The sequence below is a fragment of the Rutidosis leptorrhynchoides genome, chromosome 7, assembly GCF_046630445.1.
Source record: "Rutidosis leptorrhynchoides isolate AG116_Rl617_1_P2 chromosome 7, CSIRO_AGI_Rlap_v1, whole genome shotgun sequence".
In the NCBI taxonomy this organism is placed as follows: domain Eukaryota; kingdom Viridiplantae; phylum Streptophyta; class Magnoliopsida; order Asterales; family Asteraceae; genus Rutidosis; species Rutidosis leptorrhynchoides.
In genome coordinates this window covers 37,590,245-37,607,182 of record NC_092339.1, presented here as the reverse complement: position 1 = coordinate 37,607,182, position 16,938 = coordinate 37,590,245, and the positions used below count along the sequence as shown (strand labels likewise).

General features: G+C 30.0%; 1 protein-coding gene across 1 annotated transcript; it reads left to right on the top strand.

The window, feature by feature from the left end:
* The first annotated feature begins 508 nt into the window (after positions 1–508).
* On the top strand, positions 509–2,203 carry LOC139859109 (uncharacterized). Its single transcript, XM_071847917.1, has 4 exons — positions 509–1,196; positions 1,613–1,665; positions 1,757–1,813; positions 1,856–2,203. The coding sequence occupies exons 1-4, from the start codon at positions 509–511 to the stop codon at positions 2,201–2,203; spliced, it is 1,146 nt and encodes a 381-aa protein (XP_071704018.1).
* Positions 2,204–16,938: the final 14,735 nt, after the last annotated feature.

The following is a 16,938-nucleotide window of genomic DNA, read 5'->3' as shown; positions in this document are numbered from 1 at the left end:
AACAAATTGAGTGTAAATGGCGAATTCATGCTTCTATCATGCAAGATAAAGTTACCTTTCAAGTAAGCGCGTAGTGTATTAAAAATATATTGAAGCAAATAAATGAAATGCATCTAGTTTTGGGTATATAAAGGTTTAAATAAGAAATTATGACTAATTTGGGTCAGGGAGATTGAAAACTGAGTTGTCAACTCAAAATTTTACTAATTTGGTAAAATGTGCAAAACATGGATCTCGGCCTACATTATATGTTGAAAAAATTATATGCAGGTCATGTACATACCATTATTTATATATCCCTTTATTGATTATTTAATTAGCCTTGTTAGTTTGTGTTATATAATTTTTTAATCAACTTTAACAACTTTTATATGTGTATAAGCTAACCTTCTTATTTAGTTGCAACTGATATCATATTTGTCATTTGCATAACATACACTATAATGTTCATTTATTATTATTGTAGGTGAAAAGTTTGGTAGAACCACATTCTTGTACTTAAAGTAGTATGAGCGGTAACAAGTGTGCCACTCAAGGATGGATTGCTAATGTAATTACAGACAAACTAAGATCTGATGGAGATGTCTCAGTTGCAGAGCTTAAAAGGTGGCTTGTGAAAACTTACAATGTTGAGGTACCATACATGAGAGTTTTTAGAGGAAAAGAACAAGCTTACACAGAAATGTATGGTAAGTGGGAGGACACTTTCATGCAACTTGATGATTTTAAAGTGGAACTACTAAATAGGAACCCCGGAAGTGTTGTTGAAATTTATTTTGAATTAAAGACTGATCAAAAACGGTTTCTACATTTTTTTTATTTCATTCTCTGCTTGTCTAATGGATTTCTTAGTGGTTGTCGTCCCTATATTTCTCTTGATGCTTGTCACCTGAAAGGAAAATTCAATGGTGTACTAGCTGCTGATATGGGTATTGATGGTAATAATTCCATATTTCCAGTAGCCTATGCTGTGCTTAAGTCCGAGAATACAAAATCATGGTCGTGGTTTCTTGAGTTACTCAAAAAAGCAATTGGAGTGCCAGATGGTCTTGTTATTTCATCGGACATGCAAAAAGGATTAGAAGTAGCAATCATGCAAGTTTATCCTAATCTTGAGCATAGAGAATGCATTAGACACTTATATAGTAATTTCAAGAAACACTTTCGTGGTGACTTCTTTAGCTCCAAATTGTGGGGTACTGCACGAACATATTGTCCTAATGAGCATGACAAACTACTAAAGGAAATCTTTGATGAACGGGAAGCAGCAATTACATATCTTAATCAGAACCATAACAAGATATGGAGTTAGAGCAAGTTTGGCACAATATCCAAGTGTGACTATATTACTAATAATATTTCTGAAGCTTTTAATTCTTGGATAGGTGACTTGCGTTACCAACCAGTCGTTGATCTACTAGATGCCATAAGAGAAAAGTTTATGGTACGATTTTATAAGAAAAGAAAGCTAGTAGAAAAGTGGGATGGCACGTTAGTTCCGATAGCTAAAAATTATATTAACAATATCTCTAAGGTTAGTATATTCAGTTATATTTATTATATTACCAAAACACGTGAAGTATTACTTTATAATTTGTGAATGGTCATATAGGTTACAAATGTCTTATGACAATTATTGTTGGAAATGTAAATGAAGTGAATAAGGTGCAGTTCATGAATTAAAAATATTAAGTGGATATTTTTATGTATATTGCTTAATTTGTCTTTTCTTTTGTAGAACTTGGGTGAATAAGAGGTTCTCAGAAGTAGCGATAATCGAGCTGAAGTGAAATACAAGGGAAGACAATGGGAGGTTGTATTAAATGAGCGAACATGTAGTTGTCGAGTTTAGCAGGTGAAAGGTCTTCCATGTAAACATGCAGCTACTTTCATTGGTAGCATAAGGGATAGTAATTGGGATAAATATGTTGATCAATTTTTTACAATTGAGAAATTCAAAGAGGCTTATGCTCTAGAAATTTCTCCGATGCCAGGAAAAGATCAATGGGTGCCCCAAGCAACACACGATAACATATACCCACCAATAATTAAACGTCCACCAGGACGACAAAAAAAAAGAGAATTGTACCATCTAATGAGCCTAAAAGAAGACAACGATGCGCACGATGTGGCCAGTATATGCATCGTGATAAGACATGCAAAAATCCACCGCAGGAAAGGTATGATCCATATCAACCATTGAAAGGACCCGTTCATATACATTATAAACGATTCACAATAGTTGATTACATCGCGAGGTATTTGACCTCTATATGATACGTTTTACAAACATTGCATTTGTTTTTAAAAGACAAACTTTCTTTACATCAAAAATTGACGGCATGCATACCATTTCATATTACATCCAACTATAATTGACTTAATATTAATCTTGATGAACTCAACGACTCGAATGCAACGTCTTTCAAAGTATGCCATGAATGACTCCAAGTAATATCCTTAAAATGAGCTAATGCACAGCGGAAGATTTCTTTAATACCTGAGAATAAACATGCTTTAAAGTGTCAACCAAAAGGTTGGTGAGTTCATAGGTTTATCATAACAATCATTTCAATATATTAATAGACCACAAGATTTCCGTTTATAAATATATGTACACTCGCAAGTGTATAAAAGTATTCTATAAGTTGTAGGCACCCGGTAACAAGCCTTAACGTTCATGTTTTACCCTCTGAAGTACACCAGATCAGGTGTGTTTAAAATAACCTCGAAGTACTAAAGCATCCCATAGTCAGGATGGGGTTTGTCAGGCCCAATAGATCTATCTTTAGGATTCGCGCCTACCGTACATAGACAAGTAGTTTAATGTTACCAAGCTAAGGGTATATTTCTAGTTTAAACCCACTTAGAATTAGTTTTAGTACTTGTGCCTATTTCGTAAAACATTTATAAAACAGCGCATGTATTCTCAGCCCAAAAATATATATAAAAAGGGAGTAATGAAACTCACCATACTGTATTTCGTAGTAAAAATACATATAACGTCATTTAACAAGTGCAAGGTTGGCCTCGGATTCACGAACCTATATTAATTATATATATTTATATGTTGGTCAATATTTGTCTAACAATTTTTGGTCAAGTCATAGTGTACCACAATCCTAATGCTCGAGACTAATATGCAAAAGTCAACAAAAGTCAACTTGACCCAAAATGACTTCTAAAATTTATACGTGTTTATTATATAACTTAACTATAGTCGTTTTATATATTTAAATATATTTATTAGATTTTATAATAATAAAAGTCATTTATTAATAAAAATTTATATTCACGTTTATTATAGAATATACTTTTATATATCTTAAGTAGTAAAATTTATAAAGTTCACTTAATATCGTAAAACTATAGTGGTAAGTATTATTAATGTAATTATATTACGCGTGGTGAAAAATATCTTTGTATCCCCTATTTATTTGATAAAATAATATTGATCATAATAATAATAAGTAAAAGTTGTATTATTTTGTAATAATAATTATTATTATTCTATAAAAAAATAACAATATTTATATTTACTAAAAATGGTATTATGATAAAATGATAATACTAATATAATAGTAATAATGATATTTTATAATAACAATGATATTTCTATTAAAATAATAACGACGATAGTAATAATAATCATTTTAACAATAATACTAAAATTCAGTTGACTATAACTTCTAATCCGTTCATCGAAACTATTCGATATCTAAATGAAAAGTTCTTAATTTTTCGCTAGCTTTCCAATGATATGCATATCATATACCCTATCTCAGTAGCATATGTATCTAATTCAGGATTCAACAAACCTATCTAAGGACAATATCGAATGTACAAGCATGCATAATCCTATATACTCGAGCACTAGTCAGGGATACACTATTGATATATAAAAGTTAAGTTATGAGTGCTCACGTATAAATATTGAGATTCAATATTGCAGGAAAGTACGTAGACGCAACGGAGATGATAAACACTAGATTGACCTCACGAGCATACCCATGAACCATACCCATCACCTCCATAGCTATAACCCATAATTTTCTTAGCTTCGACTCATTCAAAAAAACTATTTTGAAATCACTCGAACAGCACTCCGTCGTAATATTTTATGTATACTAATAATATCTTGAAATAATACAAAGAAAATATATATATGTAATTCGATTGAGAGAGTTTAGAGAAATATATTTTCAAGTTTTTATGAAATAATGAAACCTATTGAATTCTATTTATAACAGATTTTTGAATTATTAAAGTGAATTATTAAAGTATGAATTATTAAAATGAATTATTAAAGTATGAATTATTAAAGTGAATTATTAAAGTGAATTATTAAAGTATGAATTATTAAAGTGAATTATTAAAGTGAATTATTAAAGTATGAATTATTAAAGTAAATTATTAAAGTGAATTATTAAAGTATGAATTATTAAAGTGAATTATTAAAGTATGAATTATTAAATTGAATTATTAAAGTATGAATTATTAAAGTTAAAGTAAAATAAAAGTAAAGTAAAGGTAAAGTTAAAGTATAGTAAAAGTATAAAACTATATACGTATAATACGCGTATAAGTATATATAATATTAATTTAAATCGTTATATATATTTAATAAAATAAAATATAAATATCGTTATCTTTATCATACTGGTTAAGTAATGAGTTGTCAAAAGTGGTTCTAGATATTTATAAAAGATATATATGTTTTAATAATAAATTTCTTTTTAAACTGAAAATGTTTTTTTGTACTTTTGAAACTAAATTAATAGAATATTATGGAAACTAATTCTCCACTAACTTTTGTCTAACTTTCGTAAATGACACTTTTTGTTTTTATTTATAAATAGCTTTACAAATTATTCTGAATATCGTTAAGAGGAATAGATTTTCTCAAATCATAGTGGACCTCTCAACAGAGACTTGAAATCATAATTCAATGTTTCTGATAATTCAATCATTTAATATATTTTTTTTAATTTCATCGAAAATCATATTGAAACAAATACGTTCATGTAAGGTATTATACGTTTAATACTTTATTAATATTCTCAAGTTATAATATATATATACATATACATATCTATTTATATATAACGGTTCGTGAATCGTCGGAATTTGGTCGAGGTTATAATGAATGTATGAACACAGTTTAAAATTCTTGAGATTTAACTTAACAAACTTTGCTTATCGTGTCGGAATAATATAAAGATTAAAGTTTAAATTTGGTCGGAAATTTCCGGGTCGTCACAGTACCTACCCGTTAAAGAAATTTCGTCCCCGAAATTTGATCGAGATCGTCATGGCTAACCATAAAAATGTTTTCATGACGAATATGAGTTGATAAATAGAGTTTTATAATCATTTGTAATATAGATAAAACAATTTGATTACGCGAAGAGTATAAGTGAAGCTATCACAAAAGAGTGAAATGAATAAATGCAGATTCGTTTTAACCAGTGATGTAGTCACGGTTGATTTTCAGATTTAGAGGAAATCTTCGTCATAAGATTTGGGTTCTTCGATAATTAAGGAAATTAGAATCCTCTTTGGTTAAATGCGATGATCTGTCCTGATTGTTCTGTCTGGTACTTCACTATAAATCCACCATCTTCGTTTCTTTACACCTTCTATTCTTTCTCCCTCAACTCATATTTTAAAGTATTTGTCAATATGCTCCATCCAGTGCTGATTCTTGATATACTCCTCACTTTCATATCTGTTGTTCTTCTTTTTCATCTGCCGCCGGAAGAATCTATTTACTTCTACTATACTCTTGGTTTTATAGTGTTTTTAGTTCTCCCGTGTCTTTATATTGCTATATGCATCGATATATATGGTTTATAATTTTCGGGTTGTCATTGGGCTTTATATCTTCCCTTATATTTCCAAGTCCCTGCTTCTGTCTTCTATAATCATTGTCATCTACAGTTAATGCTCCATTCTATTTGCTGCGATTTATACTCCCATTTCTATTTCAGAGCTTCATTCTTTCATTTCCTCTTCTTGCGATTAAGCACCGTATATAATGGTCCAGATTTCGTAGATATGAATTTCGGAATGAACATAGTTAATGTTCTAAGAGTAAAATTGAAATGGCACGATGTTGATTTGTCAAATTACCAAAATTCAAGAGAAAAGATAGAATTATCAGAAAGAATATGTTCTCGATATGTTTGGAGATTAGGTAGAATGTAAGAGTCGTGTAACATGGCACATGATGACGTTATAATCTGTGAATCATCACATTCCATTAGAAACTCAGCATGACTTACTGTAATATAATCACGTTGATCAAGTGTCATTATATTATACTAACTCATGCTTCAGTTCTCAACACTACTTTAAAAACATTCTTAATTTAAATTTGAATTTTTCAGAATTTAGAAACTAATACAGTTTCCTTTATAATATATCACTGATGTCGCGAAGAGATAAAAGATTTCAGTTAACAATAGTTATGAAAATATCTTCAAAAATATGGAGGATATTTATAATGAAAGATATGATGTTATCTTAGAATATTTAAGATAAGAGGATGATGAAGAATATTATCCACAAGGGTTTAGAGTCAGGAGCAAGGTATTTGATAATGATGATACTGAATCATTTGGATTCTTTGAAGGCAGGTTTAGTCTTTGTGATTTGTCCACAGCCTCCTTCATACTTTGCTCAATCCGTTTTCCAGTTCCAAACCTTCTCTTTTTCTGAGTTTTGCCAACACACTATTTTTTATCATCAAACTTTTTACTGTTAAGATCGTTGACAGTTTCTGCTGCTTCATCAGCATTTTTTTAAAATTTCGAGAACTAGTTCGCAGTTTAGGCATTTTTCAGAAACTTCACATTCGAAGTATGTAAGTCTTGGAGGTAGACGTTATATGTATATATAACTGTTGATGTAGACATGCTACAAGATTTCAAAATACTGATTACTGATTCTCAATAATTGGTATGGCAATTCTTGTTACAAAGTGCGGATGAGTATATGATAGGGTTCTAATGAATATATCGATTTTTCTGAAAATCAAAGATCAGTGAAATTGTTGGTAAGTTTATTGCTAATGTGATGGGACATAAACGGTTCTCCGGTAACGATGGCGAAAGGGCATCGTATATATCGAGATTATAATAAGACCATTTTAATTGAAAAGTCGAAGTTGACTTGTGGAGCTGTGACACAACTGTCTACTTTGGTAAGGAATTGAAAAGTCATTTTTGCTAATAAATGCCAAAGAGTCTGACACGGATACGTGTTAAACTATGACTTTAGTTTCGAGAGTTTTTCAGGTGTATACTGTGGGTAATATGTGGTTGGATCATCATCTCGATTGTTCATTATTTGAAGCGTCTTCAGAAATTTCGAAGGGTTTGGACACAGATTGTAATCGTTAATATACCTATGATGTTCTAACACAGTTTTGAAGTCAAAGTATAGCTTTGAAAGATGTAAGGATTTAAGAGTGATGATTTTTGGCTATATCTCGAATTAAATTTTGCGATTTCAAAATCAGAATATGTAATTGAATTTGAATGAGTATGGTTATTTTGATTTCTATAAAAGAATGTATATTGTTGTGAAAGTAGGGAGTATAATGGATGATTTGCTGAATCAGATTCGAAGAATGTAACATATTAATTGTGAATTTATATATCTCTCGGGTATTACCTACCCGTTAAAAAAAATTGTCACAATTAATATTTTGTACAAAAGAATTTTATTACAGTCTTTATGGAAATATATGTGTATATTTCTTCAGATGTAATATTGATTTAATGAGTTAATATTAAATTAAACTCACTTAATTTATGGTTAAGGCTAGGATAGATAATTTCTAAACTTTAGAAATTACATAATCGTCATAGAATGTTTTCCCAATGAAGTTATGAATCAATACTTCATCGTTGTGGTATTCCTTAGTATCTACAGGGCGTATAACATCGATGCTCATGGGACAGATTGTGAAGTTGAGGTTTGCGATGCGGTTGTTGTTGGTGGTGGTAATGGTACTGTTGATGTTATTGATGGTGGTACTGGTTATGTTGTTGGTGCTGCTACTGGTGTTTGTAACCTTTGCACCATATTCTCCAAAGCCACTACCCGAGCACGAAACTCGTTGACTTCTTCTATTACACCGGGGTGATTGTCGGTTCGGACGAGCGGATAAATAAGATCTAGAATTTGGTGTAGTATATAATCATGACGAGATACTCTGGAAATGAGAGAGAAAATGGTGTTTCGAATAGGTTCGCCGGTAAGTGCTTCAGGTTCTTCGCCAAGAGGGCAATGTGGTGGATGGAAGGGATCACCTTCTTCTTGTCTCCAATGATTAAGGAGGCTACGAACCCATCCCCAATTCATCCAGAATAGATGATGACTAATTGGTTGATCCATTCCGGTCACACTGCTTTCGGAACTTGAGTGGGATTTCATTTCGGAATCCGAGGGACTTGAACTAATGACGAATTCCATTTCGTACGATTGAATAAATAATTTTTCGATATGAAATGATTTTTCGGCTATCAGGTGGTATTCTAATTATATAGAGCAAAAGGTTTCGTAGATTACGGAGGAATTTACGGAATATGTCAGGCAAAGTTTACAGTAACAGATACGCTAAGATATGAATTAGCAGATACGCTAAGATATGAATTTTGTCTATACACTATTCATGTAATCAATGCAATAAGATGTGTCTAGACTAAGAATGATAAGCAGATAATTTCCGATAAAAATGATGAGCAAAACTTTTGACATGCAGACACGGTCGAAGTCCAGACTCACTAATGCATCCTAAAGACTATCAGTTAGACACACTAACGCAGATCTGGTTCGCTAAGACCACCGCTCTGATACCAACTGAAAGGACCCGTTCATATACATTATAAACGATTCACAATAGTTGATTACATCGCGAGGTATTTGACCTCTATATGATACGTTTTACAAACATTGCATTCGTTTTTAAAAGACAAACTTTCTTTACATCAAAAATTGACGGCATGCATACCATTTCATATTACATCCAACTATAATTGACTTAATATTAATCTTGATGAACTCAACGACTCGAATGCAACGTCTTTCAAAGTATGCCATAAATGACTCCAAGTAATATCCTTAAAATGAGCTAATGCACAGCGGAAGATTTCTTTAATACCTGAGAATAAACATGCTTTAAAGTGTCAACCAAAAGGTTGGTGAGTTCATAGGTTTATCATAACAATCATTTCAATATATTAATAGACCACAAGATTTCCGTTTATAAATATATGTACACTCGCAAGTGTATAAAAGTATTCTATAAGTTGTAGGCACCCGGTAACAAGCCTTAACGTTCATGTTTTACCCTCTGAAGTACACCAGATCAGGTGTGTTTAAAATAACCTCGAAGTACTAAAGCATCCCATAGTCAGGATGGGGTTTGTCAGGCCCAATAGATCTATCTTTAGGATTCGCGCCTACCGTACATAGACAAGTAGTTTAATGTTACCAAGCTAAGGGTATATTTCTAGTTTAAACCCACTTAGAATTAGTTTTAGTACTTGTGCCTATTTCGTAAAACATTTATAAAACAGCGCATGTATTCTCAGCCCAAAAATATATATAAAAAGGGAGTAATGAAACTCACCATACTGTATTTCGTAGTAAAAATACATATAACGTCATTTAACAAGTGCAAGGTTGGCCTCGGATTCATGAACCTATATTAATTATATATATTTATATGTTGGTCAATATTTGTCTAACAATTTTTGGTCAAGTCATAGTGTACCACAATCCTAATGCTCGAGACTAATATGCAAAAGTCAACAAAAGTCAACTTGACCCAAAATGACTTCTAAAATTTATACGTGTTTATTATATAACTTAACTATAGTCGTTTTATATATTTAAATATATTTATTAGATTTTATAATAATAAAAGTCATTTATTAATAAAAATTTATATTAACGTTTATATATGATAGAATATACTTTTATGTATCTTAAGTAGTAAAATTTATAAAGTTCACTTAATATCGTAAAACTATAGTGGTAAGTATTATTAATGTAATTATATTACGCGTGGTGAAAAATATCTTTGTATCCCCTATTTATTTGATAAAATAATATTGATCATAATAATAATAAGTAAAAGTTGTATTATTTTATAATAATAATTATTATTATTCTATAAAAAAATAACAATATTTATATTTACTAAAAATGGTATTATGATAAAATGATAATACTAATATAATAGTAATAATGATATTTTATAATAACAATGATATTTCTATTAAAATAATAAAGACGATAGTAATAATAATCATTTTAACAATAATACTAAAATTCAGTTGACTATAACTTCTAATCCGTTCATCGAAACTATTCGATATCTAAATGAAAAGTTCTTAATTTTTTGCTAGCTTTCCAATGATATGCATATCATATACCCTATCTCAGTAGCATATGTATCTAATTCAGGATTCAACAAACCTATCTAAGGACAATATCGAATGTACAAGCATGCATAATCCTATATACTCGAGCACTAGTCAGGGATACACTATTGATATATAAAAGTTAAGTTATGAGTGCTCACGTATAAATATTGAGATTCAATATTGCAGGAAAGTACGTAGACGCAACGGAGATGATAAACACTAGATTGACCTCACGAGCATACCCATGAACCATACCCATCACCTCCATAGCTATAACCCATAATTTCCTTAGCTTCGACTCATTCAAAAAAACTATTTTGAAATCACTCGGACAGCACTCCGTCGTAATATTTTATGTATACTAATAATATCTTGAAATAATACAAAGAAAATATATATATGTAATTCGATTGAGAGAGTTTAGAGAAATATATTTTCAAGTTTTTATGAAATAATGAAACCTATTAAATTCTATTTATAACAGATTTTTGAATTATTAAAGTGAATTTTTAAAGTATAAATTATTAAAATGAATTATTAAAGTATGAATTATTAAAGTGAATTATTAAAGTGAATTATTAAAGTATGAATTATTAAAGTGAATTATTAAAGTGAATTATTAAAGTATGAATTATTAAAGTGAATTATTAAAGTATGAATTATTAAATTGAATTATTAAAGTTAAAGTAAAATAAAAGTAAAGTAAAGGTAAAGTTAAAGTATAGTAAAAGTATAAAACTATATACGTATAATACGCGTATAAGTATATATAATATTAATTTAAATCGTTATATATATTTAATAAAATAAAATATAAATATCGTTATCTTTATCATACTGGTTAAGTAATGAGTTGTCAAAAGTGGTTCTAGATATTTATAAAAGATATATATGTTTTAATAATAAATTTCTTTTTAAACTGAAAACGTTTTTTTGTACTTTTGAAACTAAATTAATAGAATATTATGGAAACTAATTCTCCACTAACTTTTGTCTAACTTTCGTAAATGACACTTTTTGTTTTTATTTATAAATAGCTTTACAAATTATTCTGAATATCGTTAAGAGGAATAGATTTTCTCAAATCATAGTGGACCTCTCAACAGAGACTTGAAATCATAATTCAATGTTTCTGATAATTCAATCATTTAATATATTTTTTTAATTTCATCGAAAATCATATTGAAACAAATACGTTCGTGTAAGGTATTATACGTTTAATACTTTATTAATATTCTCAAGTTATAATATATATATATACATATACATATCTATTTATATATAACGGTTCGTGAATCGTCGGAATTTGGTCGAGGTTATAATGAATGTATGAACACAGTTTAAAATTCTTGAGATTTAACTTAACAAACTTTGCTTATCGTGTCGGAATAATATAAAGATTAAAGTTTAAATTTGGTCGGAAATTTCCGGGTCGTCACAACCATCGACGAGTAAAAGGTGTATCAGTTTCTTGTTTCCTTTTATTTACATGTTCAAAAATCGATCATTTAAATTATATGTAATGCTAATACGGGTTTTATTGTTATAGGAGATGTGGAAAGAATACAAGTCGTGAAAGCGGGCGAGAATGAAGTAATAGCAGTCCAAACATGTCATCCATTCAACAGTTGGTAATTGTTTTTTAATCTATACTTGTCTGACAACTATGGGAACTTATACTTGTTGTAGGCCTTTTCAAGAATACCTTACATCTACACATAGAAATTTTAAGGAATTAAGTATTAAGTATTTACGTTTTTTATTTCTTTTGAAAAGAAAAATGAACACTTTTTACGATGACAAATATATCTACATTATACAATTCGCATAGCATATGTCTGCATTTGAAAACTAAACCTAACAATAGCATGGCAGCCTGCATTTAGAGCAGACAAGCTGCGAGAGTGCTAAGGGAGTATACACCCAAAAATTTACATTTAAACTATAACATTAAAGTAGTTAGCACATGATAAAGATGTTTAATTAGCCGATACCCGTTCTTGTGTTTGAAGGTAAAGTATAAATGCTCGAGTTGATTACCATTGATGCCACACGAGTATTTAGTATTTATGTTATATTGATCTGCAACGAAATTTTGAAGAAACGAGTAGTTTATGTAATCAAAGCGTTTGACTGACATATCCAAGTAATAACATAAACACATCCAAGTAATAACATAAAGTAGTTTTCACTAATTGTTAATTTTTATTACATACAGGAAGGATGAATTTTTTAGAAGGCATGAAGGATAAATATTTGGAAGACATGAGCTGGAGTGGTTGATCAGCGAAGAAGATAACTTTTGGTTGTTTGGAAATGAAATGAAAGACTAATTAGTTGTTATCCGCTAGGAAATATCAAGGGCAAAACTGGAATTTTAATTATGTTTAAGTGGTTTTAGTGTTTTTTTTTAATGAAATGGGTATATTTGATATTATAGTATTTATTTGGATATATATGTAATTTTAGTACTTAATAGGGGGATATATGTTATTGACCCTTTATTATAAAATATTATCATTATTATCATATTAGGATTATTATTAAAATATCATTTTTGATAGAATTATTTTTATAAAATATTATTATTACTATTCTTATTATGATAATTATTATATATATTAAATATTATTATTAAGATAAATTGTATTATATTTTTATCCATACTATCAATTATCAATTAAAAATTTATCATTTTTATTAAAACTATCATTCTATTAAAAATTATTATTATTATTAAGAATTATCATTTTTATTAAGAATATAGTATTATTAAAAGTATAGAATTTAAAACTACCGTTTTATTTAAAATTATCGTTATTATCAATTTTATTAGTATTATTAACATCATCATTATTATTACCCTTGTTATTTATATTAAAAACTTTTAATAACATTATCTTTATTATTATTATCATTATTATTATTACAAAATAATACAACTTTTACTCATTATTATTATTAATATTATATTATCAAATAAATATGTGATACAAAGATATTTTTACCACACGTAATATAATTACATTAATAATACATACCACTATATGTTTATGGTTTTGAGTGAATTATATAAATTTTATTACTCGAGTTATATAAAAGTATATTTTTATCATATATAAATTTTAATATAAATTTTTATTTATTAATATATGACTTGTATTATTTACTCTAATAAAATCTGATAAATATATTTAAATATATAAAATGACCATATTTAAGGTATATAATAAACATGTATAGATTTTGAAAGTCATTTTGGGTCAAACTGATTTTTGTTAACTTTTGCATATCGGTCTCGAGCATTAGAATTGTGGTACACTATGACTCGACCTTAATTGTTAGACAGATATTGACCATTATATAAATATATATATACTTAATATAGGTTCGTGAATCCGAGGCCAATCTTACACTTGTTCAATGCCGTCACATGTATTTTTACTACAAGATACAGTATTGTGAGTTTCATTTGCTCCCTTTTTAAATGCTTTTGAAATATATATTTTTGGGACTGAGAATACATGCGCTGCTTTTATAAATGTTTGACGAAATAGACACATGTACTTGAAACTACATTCTATGGTTGGATTACTATACCGAATATTGCCCCTTTAACTTGGTAACCTAAGAATTATGGAAATGACCCCTAATTGACGTGAATCCTAAAGGTAGATCTACGGGCACTGACCAGCCTCAGTCAGAGAATTTGAACTGCTTTAGTACTTCGATTTAAATGGTGATTGCGATTGCCAGTATATGGCATACTTGAGAGTATGCGGGGGATATTCTATATGCATTAAAGTTAATGTCGGTTACCAGGTGTTCATCATACGAATGGATTTTATACACTTGCGAGTGTAATGATATTTATGAAAAATGAGAATCTTGTGGTCTATTAAAATTATGGAAATGATTGATTACGATAAACTAATGAACTCACCAACCTTTTGGTTGACATTTTTAAGCATGTTTATTCTCAGGTAATAAAAAAATCTTCCGCTGTGCATCTACTCATTTTAAAAATATTACTTGGAGTCATTCATGGCATATTTCAAAAGACGTTGCATTCAAGTCGTTGAGTTCAATAAAGATTATTATTAAGTAAATGAAAGATTATGTCATTTATAGTTTGGATATTATGAAATGGTATGCATGCCTGTTAACTTTCGATGTAATAAAAGTTTATCTTTTTAAAACGAATGCAATGTTTGAAAAATGTATCATATAGAGGTCAAATACCTCGCAATTTAACCATATGTTATTGTATTCGTCCTTATGGATTAGGACGGGTCGCTTCATAGGTGCCATAGCCAAAGAGAAGTTCTTGTTTCTCAAGATAGTAACAAAATGATCGAATTATAGCTAAGCGGTATTTTTTTGATGCCGAAAAACTTCAATTGCTCGATGTTTATCGGGTGAACTGCGACGTGATTTGGCGTGCAAATTCGGCGGAATCAAAAGGAGGTATAATTAGCGGGTCAGGTTGTTGTTGTGGGATGATGATGATTGTGATGATGTTAGGTTAAAGTTGGGTGTTGTTTAACGTCTTTTCTAGTGGGAGATTGTTAGGAGTGCGAATTCAGTTAAACAAGGAATCAAAAAGTCGAAAATTGTTGCACATGGTTCGAGATCGCGAGTCTGAAATTCGCTAATGGAGTTAGGGCTCGGGGTGAGTTTCGCGATCGTGAAACTCTTGAAGGCATGGGACTCGCGATCGCGAGTTAGGTCCCGACGAGAGAAATTTCTAGAAAACGCGTTTTCTTGCTCCCAAAGCTATTTCCGTGTATTGTTTTACCTATTTAAGCATTCTATCGTAGCACATACATGTATCCACGAAATTTATCAATAAAAGAATTCTCTTTGGTTGCCGATGATTAAAGTAATCATTCGTGATTACATATAACCTCGTTATATTCTCGTGTTTTTATCGTTTTTGCTATTTTCTTCGTGTTCTTCACTTTAATCTGTTTATTGTTAGTGAGTTTGATAACTTAGGATTATCAAGTCTTGTTAGGGCTCACGTACTTTATTTATAATAGAATAAACATAATAAATCGATCGAGATTGAATTATTAAACGTAAATGTAAAGGTGCTTTTTTTAATCGAAGTAAAACGTTCAACGAACGTTTGAGTAAAATGCGAATCAACAGAAAAAGAAAGTGTTTATGAATAAAGAGTCAACTCATTTTGATTATTAAACTGTCATCTCTTTGGAGTGTGTGATTTATACGCTCATTAAGTCAACAAGTTATAGTCAAACGATTCGACTTATACGATAGGCAAATAAACCTATGTGACTTTTGACCATCTTTCATTTATAATTCTTTATAAAATGGCAATAACTATAACTATTAACTATTAATTAACTATTAACTATTCTACAACAAAAGCAACCGTTTTAGGAAAAAATCTGATTTTAGAAATAGATTACCTTCACAGTTTAAACATTTTAAGAAGTGCAAGTAGGGGAACTAGGAAAATACCTAGGGCAGGAAAAGTTTCATCCTCTAAACTTCGAGTACTTATGTATTAGTTACAAGGAAAGTATAATAGACAAATAATTTGTAGCTATAATATAGTTTTGCCCTATGAAGGTGAGTACTTAACGTATATCACTTCATATTTTTGATTTTTCGCCTCTAAAAAAATGTTAACGTATAACCATACTTGATCTATCAAAGAGTCAATGGCTTGACAGTATTGAGGTCACCCTCACAACTTTGAGGTTGAGAGTTCGAGTCCTGCTTAAGACATTTCGTGTTGTTCATATTCGTGTTAGTATTATGTAGGTGTATGAGTTTGCCTTTTTAAAAAAAAAACCATACTTGATCCGTCTCTCTTTTTTTTTTTTTTTTTTGAACGGCGATTTATTTAATAAGAATATAACGCCTCTAGCAAGGAGCTAGAGGCAAACAAAGACGATTACAGTGGCATTAATAGCCAATTAGTCCACCCAATATTATCTTTAGTCCTATAACATAACCAAGAAAAAGAGAACGAACGAGATAAGTCGAATAATTCGCCTTTCTTCAATGCCGAATCCGAGTATAATACGCCATTTCGATGCCTCCATAAAAGCCAAATAGTTGCAGCCAAAATCGAGTACAATCTTGCCTTCTTAACCCAAGATTCATGCCAAGCATCCCACCAACCGATTAGATCCTCCCAACTAGCATAAGAAGACAAATCAATACCAACCCATGTAGAAATTTTTCTCCATTAATCACTTGCTAGAGAACTTGAAAACAATATGGGCTTTAATGATTCGATTCTACAGCTGCAAATGGGGCATAAGATGCTTTGAATATCAAGACCTCTTTTAGAAAGGTTCAAACGAGTAGGGAGACGATCATGAGCCACTCGCCACATAAAGATGTTAATTTTGATAGGAATCACCTTAATCCATCTTGTTTTTAGATGAACAGTAGGCAAACGAATGTTATCTAAATATCTTCTTGTATCACTTACCAAATAAAAATTTTTGTTTCCGATTGC

Bases quoted from the DNA above. Each gene is read 5' to 3' on its own strand.
- LOC139859109 (XM_071847917.1), top strand. From the start codon at position 509: ATGAGCGGTAACAAGTGTGCCACTCAAGGATGGATTGCTAATGTAATT. The intron at 1,197-1,612 runs GTACTGCACGAA...ATGGTCATATAG, and splicing joins CTTTAGCTCCAAATTGTGGG to GTTACAAATGTCTTATGACA. The intron at 1,814-1,855 runs GTTGTATTAAAT...CGAGTTTAGCAG, and splicing joins ACAAGGGAAGACAATGGGAG to GTGAAAGGTCTTCCATGTAA.